This window comes from Mchenga conophoros, linkage group LG12 (genome assembly GCF_057382185.1).
Source record: "Mchenga conophoros isolate Kocher_MC1m ecotype Shallow Benthic linkage group LG12, M_conophoros_male_GT1.1, whole genome shotgun sequence".
Taxonomy (NCBI): domain Eukaryota; kingdom Metazoa; phylum Chordata; class Actinopteri; order Cichliformes; family Cichlidae; genus Mchenga; species Mchenga conophoros.
The window spans coordinates 25,910,445-25,937,449 of record NC_140537.1 but is presented as its reverse complement, the minus strand read 5'-3'; the positions used below and the strand labels follow the sequence as shown (position 1 = coordinate 25,937,449).

The 27,005-nt window shown below is 42.6% G+C and overlaps 1 protein-coding gene across 2 annotated transcripts in view; it reads left to right on the top strand.

The window, feature by feature from the left end:
• efna5b (ephrin-A5b) overlaps positions 1 to 27,005 on the top strand; it is a 104,931-nt gene that overhangs the window by 60,905 nt on the left and 17,021 nt on the right. For both annotated transcript variants that reach the window (XM_085294784.1, XM_085294783.1), the window contains exon 2: positions 24,495 to 24,787. In XM_085294784.1, the coding sequence (XP_085150910.1) occupies positions 24,495 to 24,787 (293 nt within the window). The remainder of the gene's footprint in view (positions 1 to 24,494; positions 24,788 to 27,005) is intronic.

Genomic DNA, 27,005 nt, shown 5'->3' with positions numbered 1-27,005 from the left:
TGATATTGACTCCACCACCCTGCATCTGCTGATTGAGATGATTGAGAGCTGCGAATATATCAGCCATGTACGCTAAAATGAGAATGAACTCAGGATTTTTGAAGCAATCTGCATGACAGTGTTGGTGCTCTTGCAAAAACAGGGCTAATTCCACACGCATGGCAAAAACACGATTCAGCACCTGTCCCCGGGATAACCACCGAACATTAGAATGGTACAGAAGTACCTCGAATTCAGAGCCCATTTCTTTACACAGCTCACTGAAGATGCGGTGCCTCAGAGCACTATTTCGCACATAGTTCACACATTCCACCACTGTTTTTAATACTTCTGCCATTTTTGGAGGCAAGGTTTTTGTTGCCAATGCATGCCTGTGCAAAATACAATGAGTCACAATGATGTGTGGTGCATCGGCTTTTACTAGCGCACCAAAACCAGAGTTTCTTCCCAGCATGACGGGAGCTCCGTCTGTACAAACTGCAGAAACCATGTCCCATGAAAGATTGTTGTCTCCGAAGAAGTCATCCACAAGCTTCTTCACATCGGCTGCCTTAGTTGTTGTTGTAAGAGGCTTACAAAATAAAAAATCTTCTTTTATCATGTCATCTTTCACATAGCGCACAAAAACAGTAAGCTGGCTTAGATTAGCAATGTCTGTGCTCTCATCGAGCTGAAGGCTGAATTTTGCCGGGCTTGAAATCAGATCGGCGACTACTTGAGCCAAGATGTCTTTACTCATGTCTTCTATTCTGTCGCTGACGGTGTCATTTGAAAGAGGAATTTGTGATAATTTACCTTCGGCCGCTGTTCCGAGTATCAGATTTGCCATCTTTAACGCGGCTGGTTTCACAAGTGTTTCACCAATGGTGTGTGGCTTGCCCTGCTTTGCGATCAGGTAAGCAACTTCGTACGATGCTGTGAGGATCGGTTTGTTAACGGGTACAAATCCAAGAGCAGGCAGAGTGGGCCTTTCATCGAATCTGGCTCTCTTCACCTTGAATTCAGCAAGTGTTGTGTTCTTGTATTCCCCGTCTCCATGCAGCTTCAAGAAGTGTTCCTTTAGTTTTGCCGGTGCGAGACTAGAGTTGCTCAACTTGGCGTTGCAAATCATGCAGATAGGACGCTCACTCCCATCACGTTCCGTGATACATGTAAATCCATATTGTACATATTCGTCCAACCACTTTCTTTTTTTGCCCGACATAGTTAGTATGGATTAAAATGTTAAAAAAAAATATCACGCGAAGTACTACCACGACATTCACATGTTGACTACTGCGCGCGCTACATTCCCCGCAGCCCTGATTGGCCAAGCAGTGTAGCATGATCGTCTGCAGCCAGTGATGGCCAGAAGGGGGCGTGTCATCACAAATTTACACGATAATTCGGGCGTGGCTGGACCTCTGCGACCTCCGCAGTGGAGGCTCTGCCGAACCCCTGAGACCGACTCACCAAACCCCTAGGGTTCGATCGAACCCAGGTTAAGAACCACTGATATATATATATATATATATATATTAGTATATACACTGGGTGACTGTGCAGTTGTAGCAGCAAGCAGGTGAATTCTGTACATTAATATCAATAGACATCTGACTATTTTACAGGATAGACAATATAAACATATTTAAAATTAAAGGAATTGAAATGTACATTGTGCCTTGGTTTAGAGTGTCTGGAAGAGAGTCCTGTCTCAGTCAATTATAGATGATGTGAGAGGGCGGGTGTGTGTGTTTAGGGCACGGATGGCTTGGGGATAGAAGCTCCTCTTGAGTCTCTCTGTCCTTGCCCGGAAGATGCGGAACCTTCTACCAGATTGCAGAAGTTGGAACAGTTTGTTGCCAGGATGGGACGGGTCCTTCAGTATCTGCGCTGCATCTCCTGGTGTAAGTGTCCTGAAGCGGGGGGAGAGCAATCCTGCAGCAGCGTTCTGCTGTACGGATCACTCTCTGGAGAGCTTTTTGGTCCTTCACACAGCTGTTCCCGAACCACGATGTCATGTTCTGTGTGAGGATGCTCTCCACAGCGCCTGTATAGAAAATCCTGAGGATCTTTGGAGAGACCCTGAACTTCCTCAGTTGTCGTAGGTGATACAGGCGCTGCCTAGCCTTTTTGGTCTGGACCTGAATGTGGGCAGCCCATGTCAGGTCTGAGGAGATGTGGACACCAAGATACTTGAAGGACTGCACCCTCTCCACTGGAGCTCCATTGATGATAATGGGCTTGTAGTCTCTGTGCTGACCCCTTCTGAAGTCCACCACCAGCTCTTTGGTCTTGCTGACGTTCAGCTGGAGGTGGTTGTCCTGGCACCACGATGCCAGATTCTTCACTTCATCCATGTAGGCCGCCTCATCGTTGTTGGAGATGGCACCCAACACCACTGTGTCGTCAGCAAACTTCACAATGGTGTTGGAGCCATGGGTGGCCACACAGTCTGAAGTGTAGAGGGAGTAGAGCAGTGGCGAGAGGACACATCCCTGAGGTGCTCCTGTGTTGATGGTGATGCTGTTGGAGAAGCACCTGCCCACCCTCACCACCTGAGTTCTGCCAGTGAGGAAGTCCAACACCCATGCACACAGACGGCTGTTAAGTCCCAGATCCCTCAGCTTTGTGAACAGTCTGCAGGGCACTATTGTGTTAAACGCTGAACTGTAATCAACAAACAGCATTCGCACATAGTTACCCTGTTTCTTGTCCACGTGGCTGAGAGTGGTGTGTAGGACGTGGGCGATGGCATCCTCTGTGGATCTGTTGGATCTGTAGGCGAACTGCAGCGGATCTGTGGTGTCTGGGATGGAGGAGGAGATGATGTTCTTCAGCAGCCTCTCAAACACCTTCATTACTACCGAGGTCAGTGCAACTGGCCGGTAATCGTTCAGGGATGAGGGTTTGCTGTTCTTGGGCACAGGGATGATGGTGGATCTTTTGAAGCATGTGGGGACCACAGACTTCGCCAGGGACTCGTTGAAGATGTAAGTGAACACACCTGCTAGCTGGTCAGCACAGCAGCGCAGCAGACGGCCGGTGATGCCGTCTGTCCCCGCCGCTTTCCTTGTGTTCACTCTCCTCAGTGCCGCTCGGACGTCATGCTCCGCGATGCTGGTCACCGGTCTCTCGCTGATGACGTCACTGTCCTCGGTAGTTAGGCGGTAGATAGCATTAGCCGCCTGGCTAACCTCGAAACGGGCGTAGAACCGATTCAGCTCGTTGGTGAATGCAGAGTCGGCGTTGATCGGCGCAGTGTCCCTGGCTTTGTAGTCCGTAATGGTGCGTAGTCCGTGCCACATACTCCGTGTGTCGCCCTGGTGGAAGCGGGACTCCACACGTTCCCGGTACCGGCGTTTGGCATCTCTCACCGCGCGCCGCACGCCGTATGAGGCCGCTTTGTAGGCGCTCATATCGCCAGTGGCGAGACCCGCGTTGTAGGAGGCGGTCCTGGCGTTTACTGCAGTGCGGATCGATCTGTCCATCCACGGTTTCTGGTTTGGGAATGTGGTGACTCTCGCAGTGGGGATAATCTCCTCCGCTAGCATATTGACGAAGCATACTGCTACTTCCGTAAACTCGTTGATGTCGACTGCGCATGCTCTGAACATGTCCCAGTCTACGTCGTTGAGTGCGTCCTGTAGCGTAGCTTCTGATTGGGCAGTCCACCGTTTTACTTCCCTCTTGGTCACGTCTTCCCTCCGTATGCTTTGTTTATACTGGGGAATGAGGAAGATGGCGTTGTGGTCAGACTTCCCAAAAGCCGGGTGTGAGACAGCTTTATAGCCCTGCTTGTATGGCGTGTAGCAGTGATCCAAAATCCGATCCCCTCTCGTTGGACACGAGACATGCTGGTAAAAGTTTGGCATGACTTGTCTGAGGTTCGCTTTGTTAAAGTCTCCTGCTACAATGAGGGCTGCGCCCGGGTCCTTGTTTTGAAGCGAGCTCAGCACAGAGTTATAATAACTCTGAAGAGGTTCCTCTGGTCTGAAAGGGCCTGTTGCCACATGATATTAGCACTATACACTCAGGATATATAGTACTTAATCAAAATACTTTTAATGAATGTAGCCCTGTGATGGACTGGCGACTTGTCCATGGTGTACGCTGCCTGTCATCTAATGACAGTTGGGATAGCCTGCAGCCATCCTGTGACCCTGAATTAGATAAGCGGAAGAAATTGTATGGCTTAATGGATGGAAAGAACCGGTAATTGCCGTTTCTGTGTACTGCATGTGCATGAATTTCGTTATTAAGTTACACTTAATGTTAAATGGAACCACCTCCAGAAGGAAGCAAATGTCTTGATCCAGGATTTTTTTTTCCTCCCCGCCCCCCTATAGCTGGAAGATATTTCATATTGCCCAGCATAATTTTCAACATAATGTTGGCTGGCAGCAAGTTCAACTGCTGACAATACAAGACCAGTGATGAAAATGTCAGATGTAGTTTGTTAATTATCGGGTTATCCAAGATGAGCTCAGTATCATGGGAAGGCAATTAAACAGGGGCACGTCTGTCAGCAAAGTCTAACATTTGCTTGAACAAGAGGAGAAATTTAGTGGACACTAAGGTTAAAATAAACTTTGCCAGACGTTTGTCTGGATCGTGAGAGCGGCAGAATAGTAGGAGGACATGTAGCCTGATACAACGACAGGCAGAAACTGTGATGGAGTGGTAAGGCAGAGCGGGAATAAAGGCGGTCTATGAGGAGAGAGGAACATTGTAAGAGGGACAAAAGAAAAATGTATGTGTTATTTTGTGTGGTGAGCTGTTAAAGTAGAACACAAGGCTTTGCTCTTAGCTGTGGTTACGTTCCTGTTTGTCTGCACGCATGCATGCGTTCATATGCGATTGTCGTACGCTGTGCACACGCGCGCAACAACACTTTCGTTGTTTTTCTTTTAAATCTCCCGACATCAGACATTACACTCTCCGTCGTCTATGTTTATTTTTCCTTTGTACATCTTCATCCTGTTTGTGCTCCCCTGTGCCATCCATTTTAGAAATACTTTTAATCAGTGGTCATGCCATTAAAGCTTCACTCAGTGGAATACGAGAGAACTTCCTTCCTCGCCATTCGGGTAATGCTTTAGCTGCTTATCATGCTACCAAAAGAGTTTATTCTGTTTTTTTGTTGTTGTTTTTTAATTGGATCAATGTGAGGATTTAAAAAGAGATTTTAAAAAACAAAACAAATCCTCGCTGCTAGAGGAAAAGTGAATAAACCGTGCCAGAACAAACCACAGAGTGGAAAGGAGTCGTGTCTGAAGTGGAGACATGCTGTGGATTCGGCACATGGCATAGCGTCCTTGTTAATGTAGCATGTTGAAGAAAGTGTGTGTTTGCTAAATGTAAGTTCTATAGTTTTGCAATTCAGTTTATCTACTTCTTTTAATTGGATGATCAATTTGTGGGTGTTTTTGTCTGTACAAATTTTCCCTTCAGTCTCTGAATTTCAGGCTACAGGCTGAACTTTTTACTTAGTCTCAATTCTTTGACTGTCTTCCTCTCTCCCTGCCTCCATCCCTGAGTTAGTCTCTCTCCTAATGGGGGTTAAGTGTTCAGGGTAATTGCACCCCTAAATGGAGCCCTCACTACAGCTAGGAGGAAATTTTCACACCATCGTTAATGTCCTTTAGTCCTTAACTCACACCGTCGTCTGTCCTCTATTGTTTCAAAGCGAGCCTGTGGGAAATACAGAGGGCTACTTCACATCTCTGTCTTCACTCACGCACTCTCCCGTAACTTGAAGTTACGGGCACACTCGCTTGGATTTCCTGTATATCACTTTTCTGAAGCTGATGAGTATTTGTGAAATATTCAAAATCACATAAAGAGCTTTTTCATTATCGTTGTTTATAGTCCTTTGAGTGTGACCACGGGAGAGCAAATCTTCATAGCTGTAAGGTGTTCAAGGTGCAACATCAAACAACAGCCCATTCTTTCTGTCCTCTGTGTCTCTGTCTCCTGTTTCTTCGCTCTCATCTGTCATCCCTCCTGTGCTGCCAAAAGACAGCCAGAAGGCAGGGAATAGGAGCAGGGTAATAACAGGGAGGGAAGGAAGGAAGGGAAGATGGAAAGGGACACAGAAAGGGAAGCAGTGTGTAAAAATTGTGCAATAGATGGGAGCTCAGAAAAAAACACGTGAGGGTTTTTCATCTGCTGCACTGCTGTTTCCACAAATGCCGAATTATAGTAAACAGAACTTGATATATGATTAATATCAGTGATTTTCTTTCAGGTTGATTTAAGTTGTGGTCTGATCCAGAATTATAGCTCCCCTGTAGGTGTATGTGCAGCTTTTAGATGCTATAGGTATGTGTTATTTCTGTCCTCTCTTCTGTAGGTCTCTTATGAGTTTCTATTCACTACACTGCTTTTATACTGTGAAGTCATATAACGATTCTCAGGCAGAAGGCAGATTAAAAACTCTGCATGCTGTTTTGGAGGTTACAACTTGCATTTAAGAAGTTGTAACCATGGCTACTGTGTCCAGTGCTTGATGTAGAGTTTGTCATTTGCCAAAGTTTAACATGAAACTCTGCAAACATCTGCATGCAAACCGACCTTTGAGGATATGCAGAACTGTACACCGTACAAGTGGAGCGCTCCCCAAGTGCTAGATACTAAACTGTATAAGGGTCTGTAGGAAGTTTTTCTACAATATATCCTGTAGGATTCTTTCATTTTTTGTAAGGTTACACACGAATGTCTTTGTAAAATAGCTCGAACCAAATGCCTGGTTGTGCTTTTAGTGTTTTTATTTAGTCTTTTTGTTTTTGTTCACATACCTGAAGTGTGTTGCACCCCTGTAAAGAGATGCTGCAGTTATTGTTAGGCACGGGATCTCTTCCATCATTTACCCGCTGTTTCTTTTTCACTTGGTGCTTACTGCCATTCTGCTTTACTTTCTGTTGGTCTTCATTTGCCTTTGTTTTTTACTTCATCTCCTTCTTTCTCCACTCTAATTCTATTCATGAGAGGTGCACACTCCATCATTCTGTCTCCTTATATCTCTTTCTGTCCTCCTTTTTCTCTATACCTTTCTGCACCGGAGCAAGATGGAGGAAGAAGGGAAGAGAGAAGGGTGTGGGTTGGAGAGATGGACAGATTAGGTGAGAGTGATAAGCGATCGATCTCCAGGCCGAGCAGCCCAGGGAGAACCACTCCCATTGACCCCCCCATATCTCTGTTTCCCCTCACCTCCATATTCTTCTTTTATTCCGCGCTCCACTCATCTGCCCCTCTTCCCTCTCTTCTTTTCTTCCCAACCTTTGTTGCCTTCAAACCTGACAAGGGTTCATTAAGGATCCACTTTGTGTGTATAAGTGCATGTAAGTGTTTGCCTCCTTGTGTGTATGTGTGTGCACACTTATGCCTGTCTGCCTAGTTGATAAGTCATGAAGGATAGCTCCCTAAGGTGCCCCTAAAGAGCTTTTAGTGGCTTTCGATCACACGCGCACACATGCACACAAGTGAACGCAAACACAAACGGAGGCCTCAAAAGAGTTTTTCTTTTTCTCCAGCAAAAAGCACTTTGTTAGTGATTGTTGGACAGTGTGTCATACGTGTTGGTCCATATCTGCGTATTCATTTAGCTTTTGTTTCTCTTCTGCTAAAACACCACAGAGAAGGTCTCCTATCAACCCCCTTTCCCTTGTCACATCCGCCTCCCATCATCCCCATGTGCCTTTAGAATCTGCCCGCCACAGCATATTGCCCTAACGAGGTTGTCTATTGATCAAGTGATGCTCTTTGTTGTAGACACCTAAATGGACCTTCAGCCACTCTCGCCAGGCCTTTATGGGAGTTGTTATGGCTTTGGACTGATTACAATAGAAGCACTTAAGATGCTCAATGCCTGATGTTTTATGCAAGAGAAGGCTCAGCTTCAGAAGTATACATCTGCTACGTTACATCGTTCCCTGAGTGTATTTCAGCACGTTTTTTTTCTTCCTCTTACTGCCTGCTGGTGGCTGGCAATCACCTTTTTTTATATTCCCTTTGTGTGAATGTTGATGATTAAAATCTAAAGAGTTCAATCGAATATCCAAGCAATTTCTTAGTCCTGTCAATCACTGGCTTATATGTACATTTTAAAGTTACTGTGTATGCAGTTTATTTTTAATTTTCATGCTTGCGTGGTTGTGTACACGTATAGAAATTCAAATGTGTTGCCGTGCCCACCTGTGTGCTGCTTTAATTTGAGGCCAGCCAAGTGTGACTTGGAAGCATGTGGAAAATATTACACGCAATCCTTTTCACTCAATTCAGGTTTCACTCCCCTTACCGCCCCCTTTCACCCCTCCACCCATGCTTCAGCCTCCCGATAAATAAGCTTTTGAAGGCAATCATTTCCTCTGCTGTTTATTCATGATGCATCCACGTCAGACATTCCACAATTTTTCAGGCAATACTGTTCATTGTGTCAAGGCTGCTAAATTATGAAAGTGTCTGGGATGTTACATATGGGTCTGTCAGTATGCATCTGAAATGCCATCTGTAATATCACCCAGTGATTTTAACATCAGCCTTAAATTTTTTCTTATTTTGTGAAACACTGCTTGTGGTGCTACTCTGATCCAGTCACCCAGTGTGCTTAAATGAAATGTGCAAGTGCTTGCTGTAGTTTAACAGAAACCTCTCTCACACACACACACACACACACACACACACACACACACACACACACACACACACAATATTAAACCCACCCCTGTCTACGCCTCAAGCTGCATGCTGATGGGCTGAACTGCAGAGATGGTCAATTAGATACTAACATATGATTTTCATTGTAATACCTCGATAATCTCCTTCCCTTTTCTTCTTTTGCCCAGTACCTTAAGACATCATCCCTCTTTTATGATCAGCATATTTCCTTTGCTAACACCCTTAATAATCTGTGAAATATTTTGTTCATTTTTCTTGATGGCAGTAAAGTTTTTCTTGGATCTTGAATCTTTTCTTTCATTTTCTTTATCTTGATCTGTCTTCTTCTCACTCCCAAAATATCTGCCAAATGCTTTGTTTCTTTCTGGAAAAAGAAGCAAAAGGTCAGCAGTATTTATGGGAATTCATGTTTTTATCTCATTCCACGAACACGCCTGACTTTTGAGTTATGCTACAAGGAGAGGGACACAGTTACATCTGTTAACAGTTGTGTAACGTCAGAAACGGTAAAATATGTAGGTGAGGGCGTTGGTAAGGACTAGTATTTGAAATTATTAGTCTACGAACTGATCTTTAGCACCTGTGAGGGGATTCAGCCAACCATGCAAAGGCTACACTGCTGACTTCATATAGACCATTTCTTTGCACATACAGTATAAACACACTTGACTAATGCCTCAACTGGGACACCTCAGCCAGGCATGTGTGTGCCTGTGATGAAGGGGCCCCTGCTGTGCCATGATGGGTACATCAATACCAGACGGTTTAGGCTTTCGACACGCTAGTGTCAGAGTGTGGAGAGAGAGCAGCAGGTGAAGTGAGACAGATAACATGGAGGTCAGGCAGAAGTGATAGTGCTGGACCATCTGCATGAATATTTCTGGCAAATGTATACCGCAATGTACTTTGAGAAGGTTGAAAAGTACGTTTGAAGAGAGAGTTATGTGAAAGAATACTAAAACAAAAATGCTAATTGTAAATAATCCAACATATGTACCAAATGCAGTACAACATATGGTCTTGCTTGTGGTTATTGTTAAATGATAATTGGACCCTCTTTATAATACTGATTGATAGTAATCTTATTTTATGAGGTCTTGCTGTAGTCAGCCGCAGCATGTGGTGGGTGTGCAGTATGCTGTGTTGAAGCAGGAGGCCCTGACAGCAGCTCAGGTCAGGGGATGAGATGGAGACAGCTGGAGAGGAGGGTACGCTCAGGGATGGATGGACGCAAAGATGGAAGGCATTCTCCAACTGCGCTAACTTTAGACCACACATGTCGCTAAACCTCTCGAAACCTGTCCACAGCATGTCACCACTTGCTTCCATAAACCCCCCTTTGTGTGTGTGTGTGTGTGTGTGTGTATGAGAGTGCCTATTTGTGGGACCATATACTGCGGACCATTTCTGTGTTTGCCTACGCCAACTAGAGTGCATAAATAAACAATACAAAGAGCACAAATGATTTCCTAGTACAGCCAATTCTGTGACTGTGTTGAAATTTCATTTTCTTCGCAAAAGCTTTATTGTTTCAATTTCCAGCTCTGAGGCGGGTTCAAAAGTTCATGAACTCGTGGCTGCGAGTGTGAAGAAGAAAGCAGCATGTGCCCACCAAGACATGACCTACAGACCTTGCTTTAGTGCTAAAACCTTCTGTCTTCTTCCAGAGGGGAAACTTGAGTAGCCCAATTACTTCAAATTAAGACCTAGATATGGTTTGGCAAAAATCAATCAGAATCTCTATTATCAGAAGACAGATTTGGGAAGAGTGTGTGTGTGTGTCTGCATATATGCGGTTGGGGATATAGAATGCTTTTGGCTGTATATGAATTAAGGTAAAGCTTAATTGCTTTTCCTCTTTCTCCTAAGTGGTTTGGATAAGGATTGTTCTTCCCTTATTTTGAAGCTGATCCAAATTTGAAACTGAAAAGCAAACAGAGGTTTTTATTACCACAGATATAACCAAAGAATTCACAGACACACGTACTGTGTGCATGCATACAGTAAGACCCCCGCCAATCATACGCAGTGCGCTTGTGTGCACAGTGTTTGCCTGGGCCCAGAATAAAGGCATAGTAAACATCTCTCAGCTTGTTCAACATGACACAAACTCTGTTAAACTGACAAAGTTCCTGGTCTTTTAAACGGAGCTAAGCTGGGATGTTGCTGTTCTTTCCAAAAAGAGGGAACACACTTGTTTTGTTCATTCAGGTCATTAGTGATACTTTCTAATTTCCTTAGTATATGGTGAAGTCACTTTAAGATATGAAATATTAACTTGCTAAAAAAGCACAAACTGGAATGTGAAGCAAGACTGTGATAAATGTGATCATTACAGCAACGTAATCAACCGGACATAAAGATAGTTTTTACTAAAGCAATTCAAACATTTATTTCCGATTAAACTAGTTTTCTGCCAGATACGCCAAATATGCAATTGATCTGTGTGTGATGAAGTTAAATAGAAACCTAACCTGATCAAGGGCATAATGTAAGCCATTTATAAAGACAGCAATACAAAGGTAAACAAACTGGCTCTGAAAAATACAGTTTAAGGGAGTTATTTGTGCACACAGATTTCACGTACATGTTTGCATTCGCTTCTGTGTGTGTGAACGTCACGTCTATATTGCAAAGTGACCTTTGGTGCCCTATATAACACAGGCATTGCCCGCAATAAGACGTAGAGCCCAAGTACCCGACACACCACTTAACCCCCTGCCTGGGACCTTGACAGCTTCTCCGTGGGAGTCTGACCCTGAAGGTCCTACAAAATGCTTTGTTCACACTGAACACACACACACACACACACACACACACACACACACACACTGGTGCATTATACAGACTTACACTCTGCACATGCATGCACAGACATGTAGGAGCTAAAGAACCATATAGCTTTTAAACGGGCATGAGGAATTAGCGGAGAGGCCCATGTGTCAGCTCCCCACTGGCAAAAATCATTTGATGCCCCTGGAGTTACAGCTACAGTGTTGCTCAGAGCCTCGCTGTTATCTCTCTGCTTCTGTTAATGTCACCCTAAGTAAATGTTAGACATTAAAATATTTATTTGAATGTAAAAAATATGTGCTCCTCCATATTACTGAGCAGGATTTTTTTTAAATACCTAGCAATTTTTATATTAAATTGTCAGCATTTCTATAGATAGATTGTTTTAGGGTTTATACATATCTGTCAAACAGCAATCCAACATAAGTCTCTTTGAAATATTAGCAATTTTCACCCCTTTTGCCGACTTTATACGCTCATACAATATATTCATGCATTCTTGTTTTCCAGCTGTTTAAAAAGAAAAATCCCTCTCATTTCTAGAAACAACAGCCCCTTGTTAGAAAAAATGGCAGTGGTTGTTTTGTGCCGAGGCTGGTTATAAAGTACTTCCATCATCTCTCCATAACCATCTGCTCTTAAAACATTCTGCCTTTTTCAATCAGCAGATGTTCTGTAAATTACCTCCTCTAAACCATGCGCTGCCACATCAGCCACGTCTCCTGTCTGCCGGCTCTCCGGTTCAGTAATAGAGCCATAACACTTAGAATGTTGCTGAATTTCGATTGTTCTTAAAAGTTATAATTGAACTTGAAAGTTATCTGTCTGGGGAGAACGTAGCGCTGTGCAGTTCCTTATAATCTGATTGTGATCATTGCGATAGCGTTCGCTGTTGAGATGAAAGTTTTGATTAACCCTTTGCGGACCCTGTATTCAAATTTTCAAACCTGATTTGGGCAGCCGTCAGGGGTGATAGCAATCGGAGAATATTGCTGTTTTCTTTTATCTGATTGATGTGTCAACACTTGGTGCCGAAGCTTTATTATGTAGACTACACTGTTACTCAGACAGGCGTTCACCGTCTAGACTGATGCAGATGATATTGGGGGCAAAACATGATACGATGTGACAAAACATGTCATCACATAACACAAGATGTTAGCACTGGTATTTATTCAGAGGATCCTTTATTACAGTGAAATAATACACTTTTTATTATGAGTCTCCCCGGGGGGGGAATGAATCAGAAACCTTGGCAGAGTTCAAACCTTCCTCTGTCTGCTGAGCAACAGCTGGGTACTGTTTAGACCTGGTACTGATTCTTGTATCGTAAGATTCCAGTGTTATACTACATTTCACTTCACAGACCTCTTGTATTGCCTCAAGACAGTAATTAGTGTAAAAATGAATGAATGGTTGATATATGCTCTCATTAAGTGAACAAGTTAATTCCATTCCATGTAATAGACCGCAGTATTTACAGTGAGTTCAAGTATGCAGAAGCTGGAGGGCAGAGATATAGATACTTAAAAAGAAAAGTGTGCGAGTGCAAACATTGTTTTCACAAATCCCACAAAGCTTTGGTCATATAGTTTTAACTTGGCATGATCAGGGGCTTTGTGCTGAACAAAACACATTCAAGCGTGATTTTAACAGAACTAGTCTGCTCAGTGTAATATTATATGAAACTATCTGGGAGGTACCAAGACTGAAATCAAGAAATGATGAAGATCACTATTGATGGAAATGGAGTAAAGTAGTACCATGCCAGGGTACATCCAAATGAAGTATGCACTTTAAAAACGTAATAATTTTGACTGTAATCTTTGCTTGGAATACAGTTGTTTATCTCTTTAAAGATAAAGCTACAATTTCATGGTACAAATCTAATTTATTTTGTAAACTTTTACATCAGTGACTAGTAGGTTTGAGATTTCTTTTTACTCGAGAAACAAAGTACTGTGTGATAGATTTCCTCAGGTAGCGTGACATTCATCTTCAACCATTTCTCATTAACCACTTGTCAATAGGGCAGCAAATGAACATTTATTTTCTGAATACTCTGGTTACAATTTAAATTTGAACCAAGCTGCTTTCTTTGAGCACGGATGAAGTAAATGTGGCTTTTTAGTAACTCGACGAATATAGTTTTGACTGTTTTTGGAATTAAAATGAAACACTTATGCATTCTGATTAATTTATTAGTTATGTCGCTAGTACCGTGTTGGACTTCCTATCACATTCAAAACGTCCTTAATTCCTTGTGGCGTAGATTCAACAAGGTCCTGAAACATTCCTCAGAGATTCTGGTCTACATTAACATAATAGCATTACACTGCTGTAGTGCATCTGTTTAAAGTTTTGGTGTGCTGTTTATTCTGCATAGCTCAGTTATAATGAGTGGTTATCTGAGCTGCTGTTGCCTTCCTATCGGCTCGAAACAGTCTGGCCATTCTCCTCTGACCTCTGATATCAACAACACATTTTTGCCCAGATAACTGCCTCTCACTAGATATTTTCTCTCTCCAGACATTTCTGAACATAACCCTGAAACCCTGAACATGCAGGAAAATCCCAGAAGATCTCCCGTTTCTGAAATACTTAACATACAACCATATCACATTCAAAGCCACTTAAAGTCAAGTTTCTTTTCCATTCTGATGTTAGGTTTGAACTTTAGGTCATCTTGATTGTGACATGTCTAAGTGCACTGAGTTGCTGCCGTGGGATTTGCTGATTAGGTAGTTAGATTAATGAGAGGTTGAACAGGTGTACCTAATGTAGCGGCTTGTGAATGTGTATTTGCTAGAGTCCTCTCGTTAAGTATGAGGAATCCCCAAAGGAAGGGATCAACAAGGTTTTCACATGACATCAATGATGTATAGACGGGCACAACTATAGCTACAGTCTGTCAGTAAAGCAATTACATAGCTCAGATAAACACAAGAGTTCACATTTGGCTTCCCATAGCTCCGTTTTTAAGTGTTACATACCTAACTTATCCTAATCACAGAAGGCTTGGCACACACTCTTTCCGTGCATGTACCCACTCTATCTCTCACACACACAAACAGTATATTGTTAGTGGTTTGTGAACTGCAAAAGAGGTGCAGGTTTTATGAAAGTGGTGACATTATAACATACGGTCAGAGCTCCATGGCAACCTACTGTGAAGGTCAGCCTCTGTGTGTGCATTTAGTGCATAGATATACAGTATATGGGGATGTCAGTGGGTGTGTGTGTACATGATCAGTCCTACAGGTGAAAATATTGTCGAACAAGCATGAAGCAGCACACACTCGACGATTCTTCTTTTTTAATCCGTGATTCTGATTTCATCTGTCCACATATTTATCTCCTTTTCTTTTCATCCCTCCCTTCCCTCTATCTTTTGGAGCTTTCAAACCTTAATATATGCCTTTCTTCTTTTTCCTTCCTCCCACTCTGAATCTCTTCTACTTATCACTCAATGTGATTCCATGATTTTTCTTTTTTGTCCATCTTTGCCCTTTCTGCCAGTTTTCCCACTCACTCCACTCCTCCATCTATCTGCTGATCATTTGTCCTGAGAAACAGAGTAAGGAGGGCTTATAGAACAAGTACTTGAGTGGGCTGATATTCTGCTTTTCCAATGTGCCATAAAAAGGTGGATGAAAGTCAAAAGAAAGGTGGGGGAGAACAGATGTACTTGCCTTTTTAGACAGGAGAAATCTACTGAACAAAAGCCCTCTCTGTTCTCCATTACTCCCTCTCTAGCTTGTTTAATGGCTTTTTTTTAATTGTTGTTTTTTTTTTTTTTTTTAACACAAAACAGGAAATAGTTTCCCCTCCTTAAATGTCAATGAGAAATAATTTTAATCAATAACAGAAATATCTGTTTAAAAAACAGAGCAGGGCCATTACTAAAGTCATTGTCTCTAAGTCTCTTGTTCCCATAACATTTGCAGAAACCTTTAGTGGCATTGCAGCAAACATGAGGAGACCAATCTTAATTCTCTATGTAAGTCTTGCAGCATTTTCTACATGAATTATTGTGGACTGTAATTATGAAGTTCAAATAGACAAGGTTTTTGTCTTACTGTACAAAAGGTCATATACAAAAGCTGAGCCCAGTGCAGGCAAACAGTCCCAGTTATGTCCAAGCTATTATCTCAAACCAGTGAAACAAGGTGGAGGCAAACCCTAAGAGAAAATGCTAGTTTGCTACCATCAACCACAAGCATTTACAGGTTTCACAGATGGCTTTACTCAACATGATGTTGTTCACTGAAATAAATATATAACATTTTTCTTCTCAGGTTTGTACTTGATAACATGCTACAGTACAAGTACTCTTGTACACAATATTTAATGAATCAAAGCTAACTGTATTCTTATCAAGGAACTCATTTCTAACCTAATAGACCTAATCAACATGTCTGATAAAGACTGACATTGGCTATGTGCTTGTTTACTTAACAACCAGGGTGCTAAGCATATTGCGTGATGTGATGGTGCATAATACACTCAGCAGTTGCACCATACTCCTATTTTTTTTTTAAGCCTACGCTGATGTTCTGATCTGTCTGTTTTTCCACCAAAACCCCATTCGCCTTGTTGGAGTAATCTCAACACTTATGTGACTGATTTTATTTGATGGCACTCTCTTTTCATCTGACCCGATAAGCTGACAACCTGGCATGGCTTTTAGCTGAGTGGAGCTAGTGTTGCACACACGGGTGTAAAATTTCTCTTACTACTGTTTTGCAAGTTCTGCTGTATTGTTTCTGTTGTGTTACTGTAACGTTCCCGGAAGATACTGTAATGTAATGAACCACATGGGAATATCCCCTTTAAGCTGTGTTCCTGGATGTTAAAGGAGGATTAATTAAGGTAACTTTTTTCCCTTTTAAGAAATAAAGGGTACGCTAACTCATGATCTAGAGGATAAACATTTGGGAATATTTTCTTTATATCCCCAAAGTCTGCTCTCTGGTTCACTCCAACTTATGCTGTCCCAGATGAAACAACATCTATAAGCAAGGAAACATATGGCAGCATTCTCTTAAAGTCCCAAATGTTCTCAGTGTGAACATAAAATAACCAAAATAGGAGATCCTCCCCACCCAAAGTGATACTGGGAACTATTTCATCACTAAAACAGCAGTTTTTTTTCTAGGCGTGTTCTGTGGCAGTTTGGGATATTTGTCACCTTTAGATCATATAATGTCCCCAATATCCCCCCTGTGTTATTTCCTACAATTATGAGAATAGGTAAAGTAGATACATAAAGAAATTTTAAATAAAGAAGCAACTTCTTTTCTTTTAATTTAACCACATTTTGCCTCATTCAAAGAGACGTTTTAGATACGTTCGTGACCTACACAGGAGACATTACTCAAGCACCCGAGCAGTGTATTGTGAGTACAGCGCTCCTTTGTTAGCATCATCATTTTCAGTCCAGCGACTGTTTCATCTGCATTGATGAGACCATTTTAGTTCCATTTAAGGTTTGTACCAGTGACATTATGCAATGTCGACTACTGTACACAAATGAAAGCATGCACCTGGGAATGTTTTCTGTGTTTACACGTGCATAATAGCCTACCTATCAAACTGTTTAGTTATGTCACTTACAAAGCATTAATTGCTGCAGACACATGGCGACTTTAAGTGTTTGTGTTTATCTAGCCTCTTAGAACCTATCGAGAGCGAGCTAGCCAGACTGCCTGACCAAGTTTTTATCTCCATCCCTATTTGTACAGGATGCCCTTCTCTCCCTCGCTCCTTCTCTCACTCACATCAGGAAGATGGGTTACACGGCTCAAAGCCGTTTCATTGCCACTGTTCTGTCTCAGCTGCCAAATACCCTGTCACTATAAAACAATGACCAATGATTAATGGCCAACCCATTTCACCACTCAATGATACATGGCCATTAATTGATAGCAACTGCCCATGTGTGACCATGAATAAGCCCACATGCATCTACAGGCAAGCACACACTCCACTCTGGACCCAGTAAACATGTCAAAGTATACAGTATTTACAAAGGGATTGAAGTGGGCTTGGGGCAGCAGTGATTCAGAAAAATGACCCCAGGGTCTGACAGGATGTTGGGGGATGTGCCATTTTTCCCTGACTCCCTTGGTGATGAGGAGAGACATAAAGAAATCCTTTTACACACAGACCGATATACACAGGCCCACATAGACATATTCAGCCATTCGCTCACACATATCGCTTTTACACATCAGTGTTACACATCCATAAAAACGGCTGTTTGGCAGAGGAGTGAGTAGATGAGCTCAGAGGAAGTATCTGTCTGTCTTTTTTTTCTTCTTCTCCCCCCTCTGTTTTGGACTCGAGCAGCAGCATGCTGATGCAGACTACATCAAACACTTACTGGAGCCCTACATCTTGCTGTTTCACTCAGCACCAAGAGCAGAACAAGAACTTGTCTGTCACTGCTCTTAATTCATTGTCTCCCTGGGGCAAAATGACTGCTGACAGACATAAATGGCAGAAATGAATATTGTAAGATCACAGTCAAGGGGTGGTAGGGGTTGAGGTGGGCGGGAGGGGAAAAAGAGTGAGGAAGTAAAGGACAGGGAGATGAAGAGGGAGAAAAGACTCGGAGAGGCGAACGAATGAAACTATGTGGGAGTGGGAAAGGTGACGAAAAGCATGGGCACGTCCCTCACTGCTGACAGTCGGTATATTATATTGGGCTGACCACCTGCTCTGAGCCTGAAGTTCACCGTCCATAAAGCTCCAGCAGATGGACACAATAAAATGCACCATGACCAGCAGCTATGCACTTCTGTGTGTGTGGATGTGTTTGCACATTATAGTCGATATCTAGCATGAACACATAAAAACATGCCTGCATTCATAGACACCTGTCCCGCAGGCATACCAGTAATATATGATATTCTATAGGTCTGATGACACTGTGTCTCATCCTCTAACCCCTCCCAGCGTTGTAAACCTATCGACCAGTTAGTGAGCGAGGAATGCGGCTGTCAACTCATGCAACAAGTTGACATTTCTCGCATGTTCTGACTTCACTGCGCCCCTCTCCAACTTCATAGCCATCTCTGTACTTCTTCAGTAGTATTTTGGGATTTGAATCTCTCATCAATGTGCCCTTTTTATAGCTGTGGTCATTTCTCTAAGGAAAATGACAACTTTGCTGCAAAGTTGTCAAATGGGGCAAAAAAAACCCCATAACTGCCAGAAAATGCAGGGCGATGTGTAATTATTGTATTGTATATCGTCCAAATGTCCATGTATTCCTAGGTTTTTGCTCGGCAACATTATTGTATTTTGCATATAATACATTCTTACTAAATAACCCCAGTTACAGAGGGTTGTCAATGCCCAGTTTATGTGTTAACCTGCTGGAGAAATAATTTTAGGACTTGTAAAATGTGCAACCAAGAAAGCTGCATTGTCATCCTTTGCCAGTTTCTCAGACACAAAGAAAAATGCTTTCCATCTCAAGGTCCCAAACTGCTAACATAGCAGTCAAGATGACTGTCGAGCACAGATACTGGATTCAGTTATCAGTTCTTCACCCCTCTCCCCATTACACTGCTTTGCCATCAGTAATAAGAAGGTGAATATCTGGCTGGAAAGGCTAAATCCCTTTCTAACAGCTGTTATCAACAAGAATGATGAGCAGCAGCCGCTTTCCTCTTTCCCTTTACGTCTTTCTGTCTGCCAGTACTGCCTTTCTTCTCCTCCTTTCATCTTCAGACCCAAACCAAACATCTGCAATTAGACAAGTGTGAAAACTATATCTTGAAGTGTTTGTTTTGTGTGTTTGGAACATATGTGTTGAATGGCCCTCCAAAGGCTTTTGCATGTATTCCCTAGCCGGGTTCAGTCAGAGTTCATCTTCTCTTGGCTAAACAGATTCTCCCTCTGGATCAAAATCAACAAATTATATTTCACTTTAGGAGGACATACATAACCCCACCCGCACCCTCACGCACACACACTAATACATGTAAGCACACACACACACACACACACACGGTCAACGGGATGCAGAGAAAAGTTGAGGGAAAAACAATAAAAGACTTGCCTTTTAAGGTCCCAGTGCATTTCTAGTTTCTAGGTTACTGTGATTTGATTTATCAAGCAACGGAACATTGCCTGAGGATATTGAATTGAAAATATATCAGATGTTTGAATTTCAACAGGGAGTGTTGAAATAATGTAAATAGATCTGATTTGGGGTCAAGAGCAGGACTGGGCAAAGCGAGAAACTCAGGCAGGCGGAAAAAATCAAGAAAGAAGGGGATGTGAGCGAGAAAATACATTTCAAAACTGGGGGAAGAGAAGAAGAGACAAACAGAGATGATCTTTTGTACTGAGGTAGATGGGGCTTTGGCTTTGTAATACATGCAGCTGTCAGCAGTGTCTAATCTTAGCATTTCTTGTTAAAGTCTGTGCAGGTAAAAAAAAATAAGAAAAGAAAAGAAAGATGAAGCAGAATTGTTCCAGGGATTTCTTTCTACATAAAATGTTAACACTATTTTTGCCTCCTTGTGTTCATCGGTGTTGTCATGATCATTTTTACGTGACACCAGTGGCAGTCTCTCTTTGTCAGCACACGTTGGGATGCACGTTATTGCTGCGTCTTCACCCTTTACGTCTTGGAAAAAAACAAAAAGAAAAGAAAAGCGAAGAGCACGTTTTAGAGCATATTTTCTCATAATACAGAAGCAAAGCATTAACATAGAATGATCGTACCTCTCTGATACGCTGTGTTAGTCATGAAGCAGCCTCTGCTTTCAGGTCACACCTCTGAGCAGTAGTATTTAGAGTACTGCTCTTTCTACTGGATCTCACTTATTCAACTGGTTAGATGGTTTGGATTACTCTCACTCTGCCTGCCACTGAGCTCTTGCTCTCCTCCTCTGCCTTTCTCTTTCGCTCAGGTTATCTATCTCTCCCTGTCCTTCTTGCTTTCTGTCTGCAGCTACCGATGCACAGCTCAGAGAAGTGCCTCACGAGAGCGCATAGGCCTACAGCATGCGCAGGACCTGTGTGTGTGTGTGTGTGTGTGTGTACGTATTTGTGTGTATGTTTGTCTCTCTGCGAGTGTGAATGCGCCCGAGTGTATGCACAGCAATGTCACTGGGCTGTGTAATTGAAATGGAAATGAGCCAATCAGCAACTGCAGTGGTTTGCCACCTTACCCTGAATTCACTTCACTGTTCCAGCTCTCCCAAACTTGCTCTGTTTGTGACTCTGCATGTGCAAGTGTCTCTATGTGTGTGTGTGTGTGTGTGTGTGCTGACAATACTTGCCCCTTCAGTTTTAACCCAAAGGGCCTGAGGAGGCGGTGTGAAAATGTAATCAGTTGGCAATAAAGATTATCCCTCACACTCTCTCTCTCTCTCTCTCCCTCTCACACTCACACACACAGACACACACACTCATGCTCTGTGTCCAGCTGATTTTCCTCGCTTTGTGTTGTGACCCACAGCTCGCTGGGACAGCTGTGGCATAACAAAGACATGTAATTATCACCATTTGACAATTAGCCTGCTATCCAAATTTGCTCCTTAATTACCTAGCCAGCGGAAGGCTTCCGCTGCCGTTCTGTGCCGCTACAGTTTCTCAGAAGAACGGAAAAGATTACAGCTCATGACGCTGCCAGAAGTTTGTTCTAAAATACAGGGAAGCGTCTCTGGTGGCTGGGTGGAGTAAATGTTTAGCATTAATAAACGGTCTTCAAAGTGCTTTTCGGTGCGTTTCCCATTCACACGCTCACACACAAATGACAGCAGAGTGTTTACCTGCAACTGGAAACAACTCAGGGTTTAGATTCTTGTGAATGTGGAGGAGCTGGAGATTGAACCAAAACAGCACTCTTTCAATTTCAGAGTACTTGCTGAATACTTTACAAGATGCACGTTTATCTTACATTTAAAGACAAAATCATGCATTTTAATTGGATCATTTAATGATCCTTTTGCACATTCTTTTTTATATTTGAGTTTAGCAGAACTGGTTTTTATCATTGATAAATCTCTTAATTTGTTATGACAGATGGCTGAAAAATTCTATACCCTCCACACATTATATCCCTGACTTACATATGCAGAAAAACCTGTAAATTAGTTGGCTTGCCCTTCTGCTCATATTTTGCTCTTCTTGATTTTTTTCTTTTTGGTTATGCCTGTCACTCTTCTGGAATCTAATGAAGCACTGCTTTAAATTTACATTACATTTGAGCAACATCTTGGCGCTTCTTCATCCAACATACAGACCGATGTACGCTTGGGGAAAACGTCCAAAACATTGCATGATAATGAACAAAGCAGAACTGACTTTTCTAAAAGTTCGTAAGGAAAATGAACACTTTTTACAAAAAATCCATGAAGCTACATCTTGATGAGTCCTTCCCTGAATGGTGATGGAGGTTTTAGAGATTTGACTGCTCACACAATCATGCCATGCACATGCAGCTTTTGTAAAATCTCCTTTAATGATGAATGCATGCTTGAGTAACTCCTGCAAAGATGTGGATTCACCAGGAGCCTGGCAGTGCTATCTGCTGCGTTCAGTCTTGCTGTCTCTTCTTTGTATTCTCTCACCCTCTTTTGGAACCAGGTCCTTTCTGTCTCTGCCTCCCTGTCTGTTTCTCACCCTCGGTCTCTTTCTCACTCGGTGCCATTAGCAGCTTCTGGCTGTCTCACTGCTGTTCCTTTGCCAATGTGCCAGGGTGCTCGCTCATCTGATAACACACACCTAATGTATGTGTGTGCCTGTTTCTAATGGGTGTGCATGTGTGTGAGGGTTTGTACTAGTTTTGTGCTTGTTTCATATACGTGTGTGTGTGTGTGTGTGTGTGTGTGTGTGTGTGTGTGTGGGTGTGTGTGGGTGTATATGTGGGTGGGTGGGTGTGTGACTGAGTAGGTTACATGTTACAAATGCCTGTCCTGTCCCTTTTTATGTGCTCACTCACCCAAACATCCTCTGCTTCATTTGCAGTCAGGGCCACAAGCCACTATTCTGACTGCTGAGGCAGGGAGAGAAGGGCAGCTGAAACATCACACACACACACAGGCACACGCACGCATACAGGCTCCCTCTCTAACACTCTTTCTCGCTCCTGCTCACACACTCGCAGAATGTACACATACACATAAGCTGGGAGGAGCGACCGGGAGAATTTGACCATTAACGCAGTGACATTTTAAAGCAGCGCGAGAGATGCATGGCTCTTCCTGGACCTCCACAGACATGTTTTAAATGAAATGTTACAGATGAGTTGCTCTATGCCTTGGTTGTAAACACCCTCATGCTGATATTTACCCTACTCGGGTAAACACAGAAGAACAGCATTTCATGCTAGCTCATGCTCAAATATACACACGTGCACACAAATATTCCGCGCAGAGCCAGAGGACACACATGATCGCGGTAATGAGAAATGGCTTGGTTCAGTTTTGTTGCTCAATCGTAGCAATAATTGTTCCATTACACCAACATGAAGAAAGTAACAACTAAAAGGCCCCAAAACCAGATTTTTTGCTAAAATGGCTATTTGATCTTCAGTATCAGGCGCCTGGTTTTCATTGTGATTGTTATTCTCTGCAGAGTGACCAGATAAACTGCAGACTGATGCGAGCCAAGCAGGATTTCAATACATGTGTTTGATTGTAGGAGCTTCAATCTTTAGAGGCAGAACAATAGAGCTGGAGTTTTCGAAATGAGAAATCAAATAAGTGGTAGGAAAGAGAGTGAAAGCACGGTTTCAGCATCCTTTAAAGGCAGTATTATGGTATTTTACACCATGAGTTAGAAATTTTTTTGTCATTAATTTGACCTTGTTCTTTCTAACTGCCTATTCGCCATATACAAAGAGACATGCAGTTTTTGTTTCTTTAGAAATACGCAATACTTAATGGACATGAAAAGAAAATACTGAATGAGAAAAGGTCACTATGCTGCTTTGGTGCCTTAAATCTAAGCCTAAAAATTCTTATATAAAATGAATTTGTCCTGTCGTACGCTTCTTGCCTGTTGTGGGGGTTGAAGAGTTCTTCCCATAGACAGCAGATGCGATTTTTTTAATTATAAGTTTGATCCAAACTCTTGTAAGGTTGTGCTCTCACGACATTTAACCAGGGCCTCGCCTCACGCCACCTGGTTTCTCTGTGAAGCGAGTCAGTCACGCCAGCTGCGTAGGAATTGTCAACTCTGCGGTTCACATTATCACTCTTGTTCTGCTTCAAGTGTGTGCGTGTGCCTAATTGGGGCATCCCTAGCAAGCTTACAGGTGTTTGGCATTTTCTCTCCAAACCCCCTCGTGACCCAGAGGTTAGGGTCACTCCACCCTGGGTCAACGAGAGCACTCGCAATGCAGAAAATGCTCTCTGATTTTGGAGGATGTGAAAATTCCACAGATAAGAGGGCTGCGTGTTGGGCAGCAGAGACTGTGGTGAGATTGTGTGCATGTTAGTGCTAGCCTGTGACAATGTGTGGCCTTTTGATGAATCTCCCTGTATGTATTGAAGCCCTCTGACCCTGCGTGGCCTGTTCTAGATCATTGCTGCTGTAAAAATGCCTCACTGCACAGCCCTCAGAGACAGTCTGGCCCTGTATTTTTCCAATCACTGACATTTACTGGCTGAACCATCCTGCCATCCTATATCTCTGTGACCATTTCTACTCTACTTTTTTTTTTTTTACTGTACAAAAATCCTCAAGCAAATGTATTTTTTTTTTGTTCCAACTCTGAGGAAAACTGTTTGAGGAAAGATGTTTACAGGGAGAGTTGGATACTTCATTTTGCTACCATTCAGAAGGCATATGCACAAGTAAATATTTGTTACAGAGAGAGATTTATAGATAAACCAACCCACTTAGATTTATTGATGCTAGAGGATGAGAGTGTTGGAGCATGCAAATTTTCACCAAATACTGAAAGAGTGCTGCAAGATGTAGCGTGTTCACATAAATCATTCAAAACTAGGTTTGCATTGAAAATAATTTTGAAGGTTAACCCTTTTCTGCCTCCTTCTTTTTTTCCCAACCAGGTTCCACCGTGGGGATTACCACATCGATGTGTGCATAAACGACTACCTTGACGTCTACTGTCCTCACTATGAAGACACAGTGCCTGAGGAACGGACAGAGCGCTACGTCCTCTACATGGTCAACTATGATGGCTATAGCACGTGTGACCACACCTCCAAAGGCTTTAAACGCTGGGAATGCAACAGGCCGCACTCTCCGAACGGGCCACTTAAGTTTTCAGAGAAGTTCCAGCTCTTCACTCCCTTCTCCTTGGGCTTTGAGTTCAGACCGGGCAGAGAATACTATTACATCTGTGAGTACCTGCTCTGAATGAGTATATGCTGTGCATTACATCTACAATACACTGTAGAAGAAACAGCAGTGAAATAACAAGAAATGGCACTACTAATACAAGATTTAGGCTGTTTTACATATTAATGTCGCATTAATAATAATACTGTGCTGTCGTGTGATACTTCCAAAAGCTGTTATTTTCAAAAAACAAAAAAACCAACCCAAGCATCCACAGAAAAAATACGAATCCCAAAAAATGTAATTCAACAGGAATAACATACCTGGAAGGCCCTTTCCTGACCCACTGTTTATCTACTACTACAACAGCACGAGAGAGCCGCTATTTCCCAACTATGTTTTCTCAATTTTGCTGCAGAGCTTTGAGGGTGGCATTACAGTGATCCGAGTAGATGCTTTCATGCTCTGCTTTCAGCTAAGCTTTTCACACTGCTCTCGTCAACCACAGAAAACTCTTCCCTAAAATGGCAATGGAATTCATAGGGGAGTTAAATTGAGACAGTCTGAAAGTTATAGCTCTCTTCTCCTGCTTCACAATACTGTATCTTTCAAAAAGGAGTGCCCTGCTCTCTGTATTATATTATTCTTCTGTGTAGCTTGTGTTCGATGTTAAGTTGTCTGCTTCTTGGCATAAGAACTGAGCCTAACTGACTTCATCTGAAGTTGAGGCCCCTGGGAAATGAGCTTTTATCAAAGTAAGGTAATAGGGGAACTGAATGGCACGAGTCCTTCCTCTACAGTAATATATGCACATGGACAGAACATGAGTTATATACTCGTATAGTCACTTTTCTTGGTTAAAGAAAGGTTAAAAAAGAGGTTTCTGTAATTGTCAGCCTGCGGCTTAAATGGAGCTCAGCGCAGCTGTCACAATCCCATGTCCTTTTGTTTTCATCTCCCAAAGATGACTCAGGAGCACAGCTGAACTCTACCTATACACCGCGATCTGTTTTCTAAATTGGCAGGCTTTTATGAAGCAGTTAACCCGACAGCTAACCGACACTTGTGTGCTTTATTCCTTTCACGTGTTTCCTCTTAGGGACTGGAGTAAAAAGAAAAGAAGAAAGGGAGGGAGGGGGAAAAACAACATAACTGTATCTCACTAATGTTTGCTATTGTTTTCGTGCTAAATAGGTGCTGTCAATCTCAAGCTTGTCTATGAAATAATCTTTCCCCGAAGCCTTTCAACAATCAGGTTTTTGGCCATTTATCTGTTAAAAGTAACCAGATTTTCCTTTTCTTTTATAGCCAGTTCACACTGACACATACTAAATCAGGAGGGAGGGGGGGTCTCCAGACTTGGGAGAGTTGATAGGGGTTAGTGTAGGGTTATAAAATTCATCCACTCCCTCAAGTCTCTTTTTGCAATTTTTTTCCCCATTTCTGTTGAGAGATGCTTGTCCTAAGGGCTGGATTAAATTACACTGCGACCGACAGGGCTTCCATGGAACACATCCATTCTGCTATAGCACGCCATATTTTGTTTAGTGGCCCGCGGCTTCATTGGCTATTGAATGATTTCAGCGTATATACTCACTGGCTAGTGTGGCGGATATTAAAGTCATCTACCATGAAGTCATCTGACATGTGATTTCCCACTGTCATTGTGTTCAGCCTGAATGTCCACAGGAAGCAGGGGAGATGGCTGCTAATGGATTGGACAGTCTCTTTAGGAGACGGGATGTAAAGCTGAAGAAGGGATATGGAGAGAGGGAGAGCTAGTCACATTTTTACATCTTTACAATTCATCTGTGGCAGCTTCTGTCATCATCATCATCATCATCATCAGTGTGATCACCGAATCTTCTTAATACACCAGCGCGACAAAAAATGCAACCTTTTCAGATATTCAATTGTAGTAAAAAAATACAAATTTCTAACGCAGGAAAAACTAAAGTGGCAAAATTAAATCGTAACAGTATAACTTAATCGCTGCAATGTTCCCAGGGATTGCATTTTTACCTTAACATACAGTTTTTCCCTTTCTAATACTGAATAAAATACTAAATGCTGCAGTAACTGGGAGTCTCTTTTCTTGTTTGCACATCAGCACCAGGGCATCAGCTGCAATATTTTACAGGCACCTTGAAGTGAAGTCAGCTTTTCAGGCAGATTTCCCTCATGTGCTGTATGCTCGCAAGCCGAGTCTTTATTCAAAAACACTGAACTTTGTCCAGATGCTGGCTGGGTTTTGCCTGCCGTGTGTTTTACAGATAATC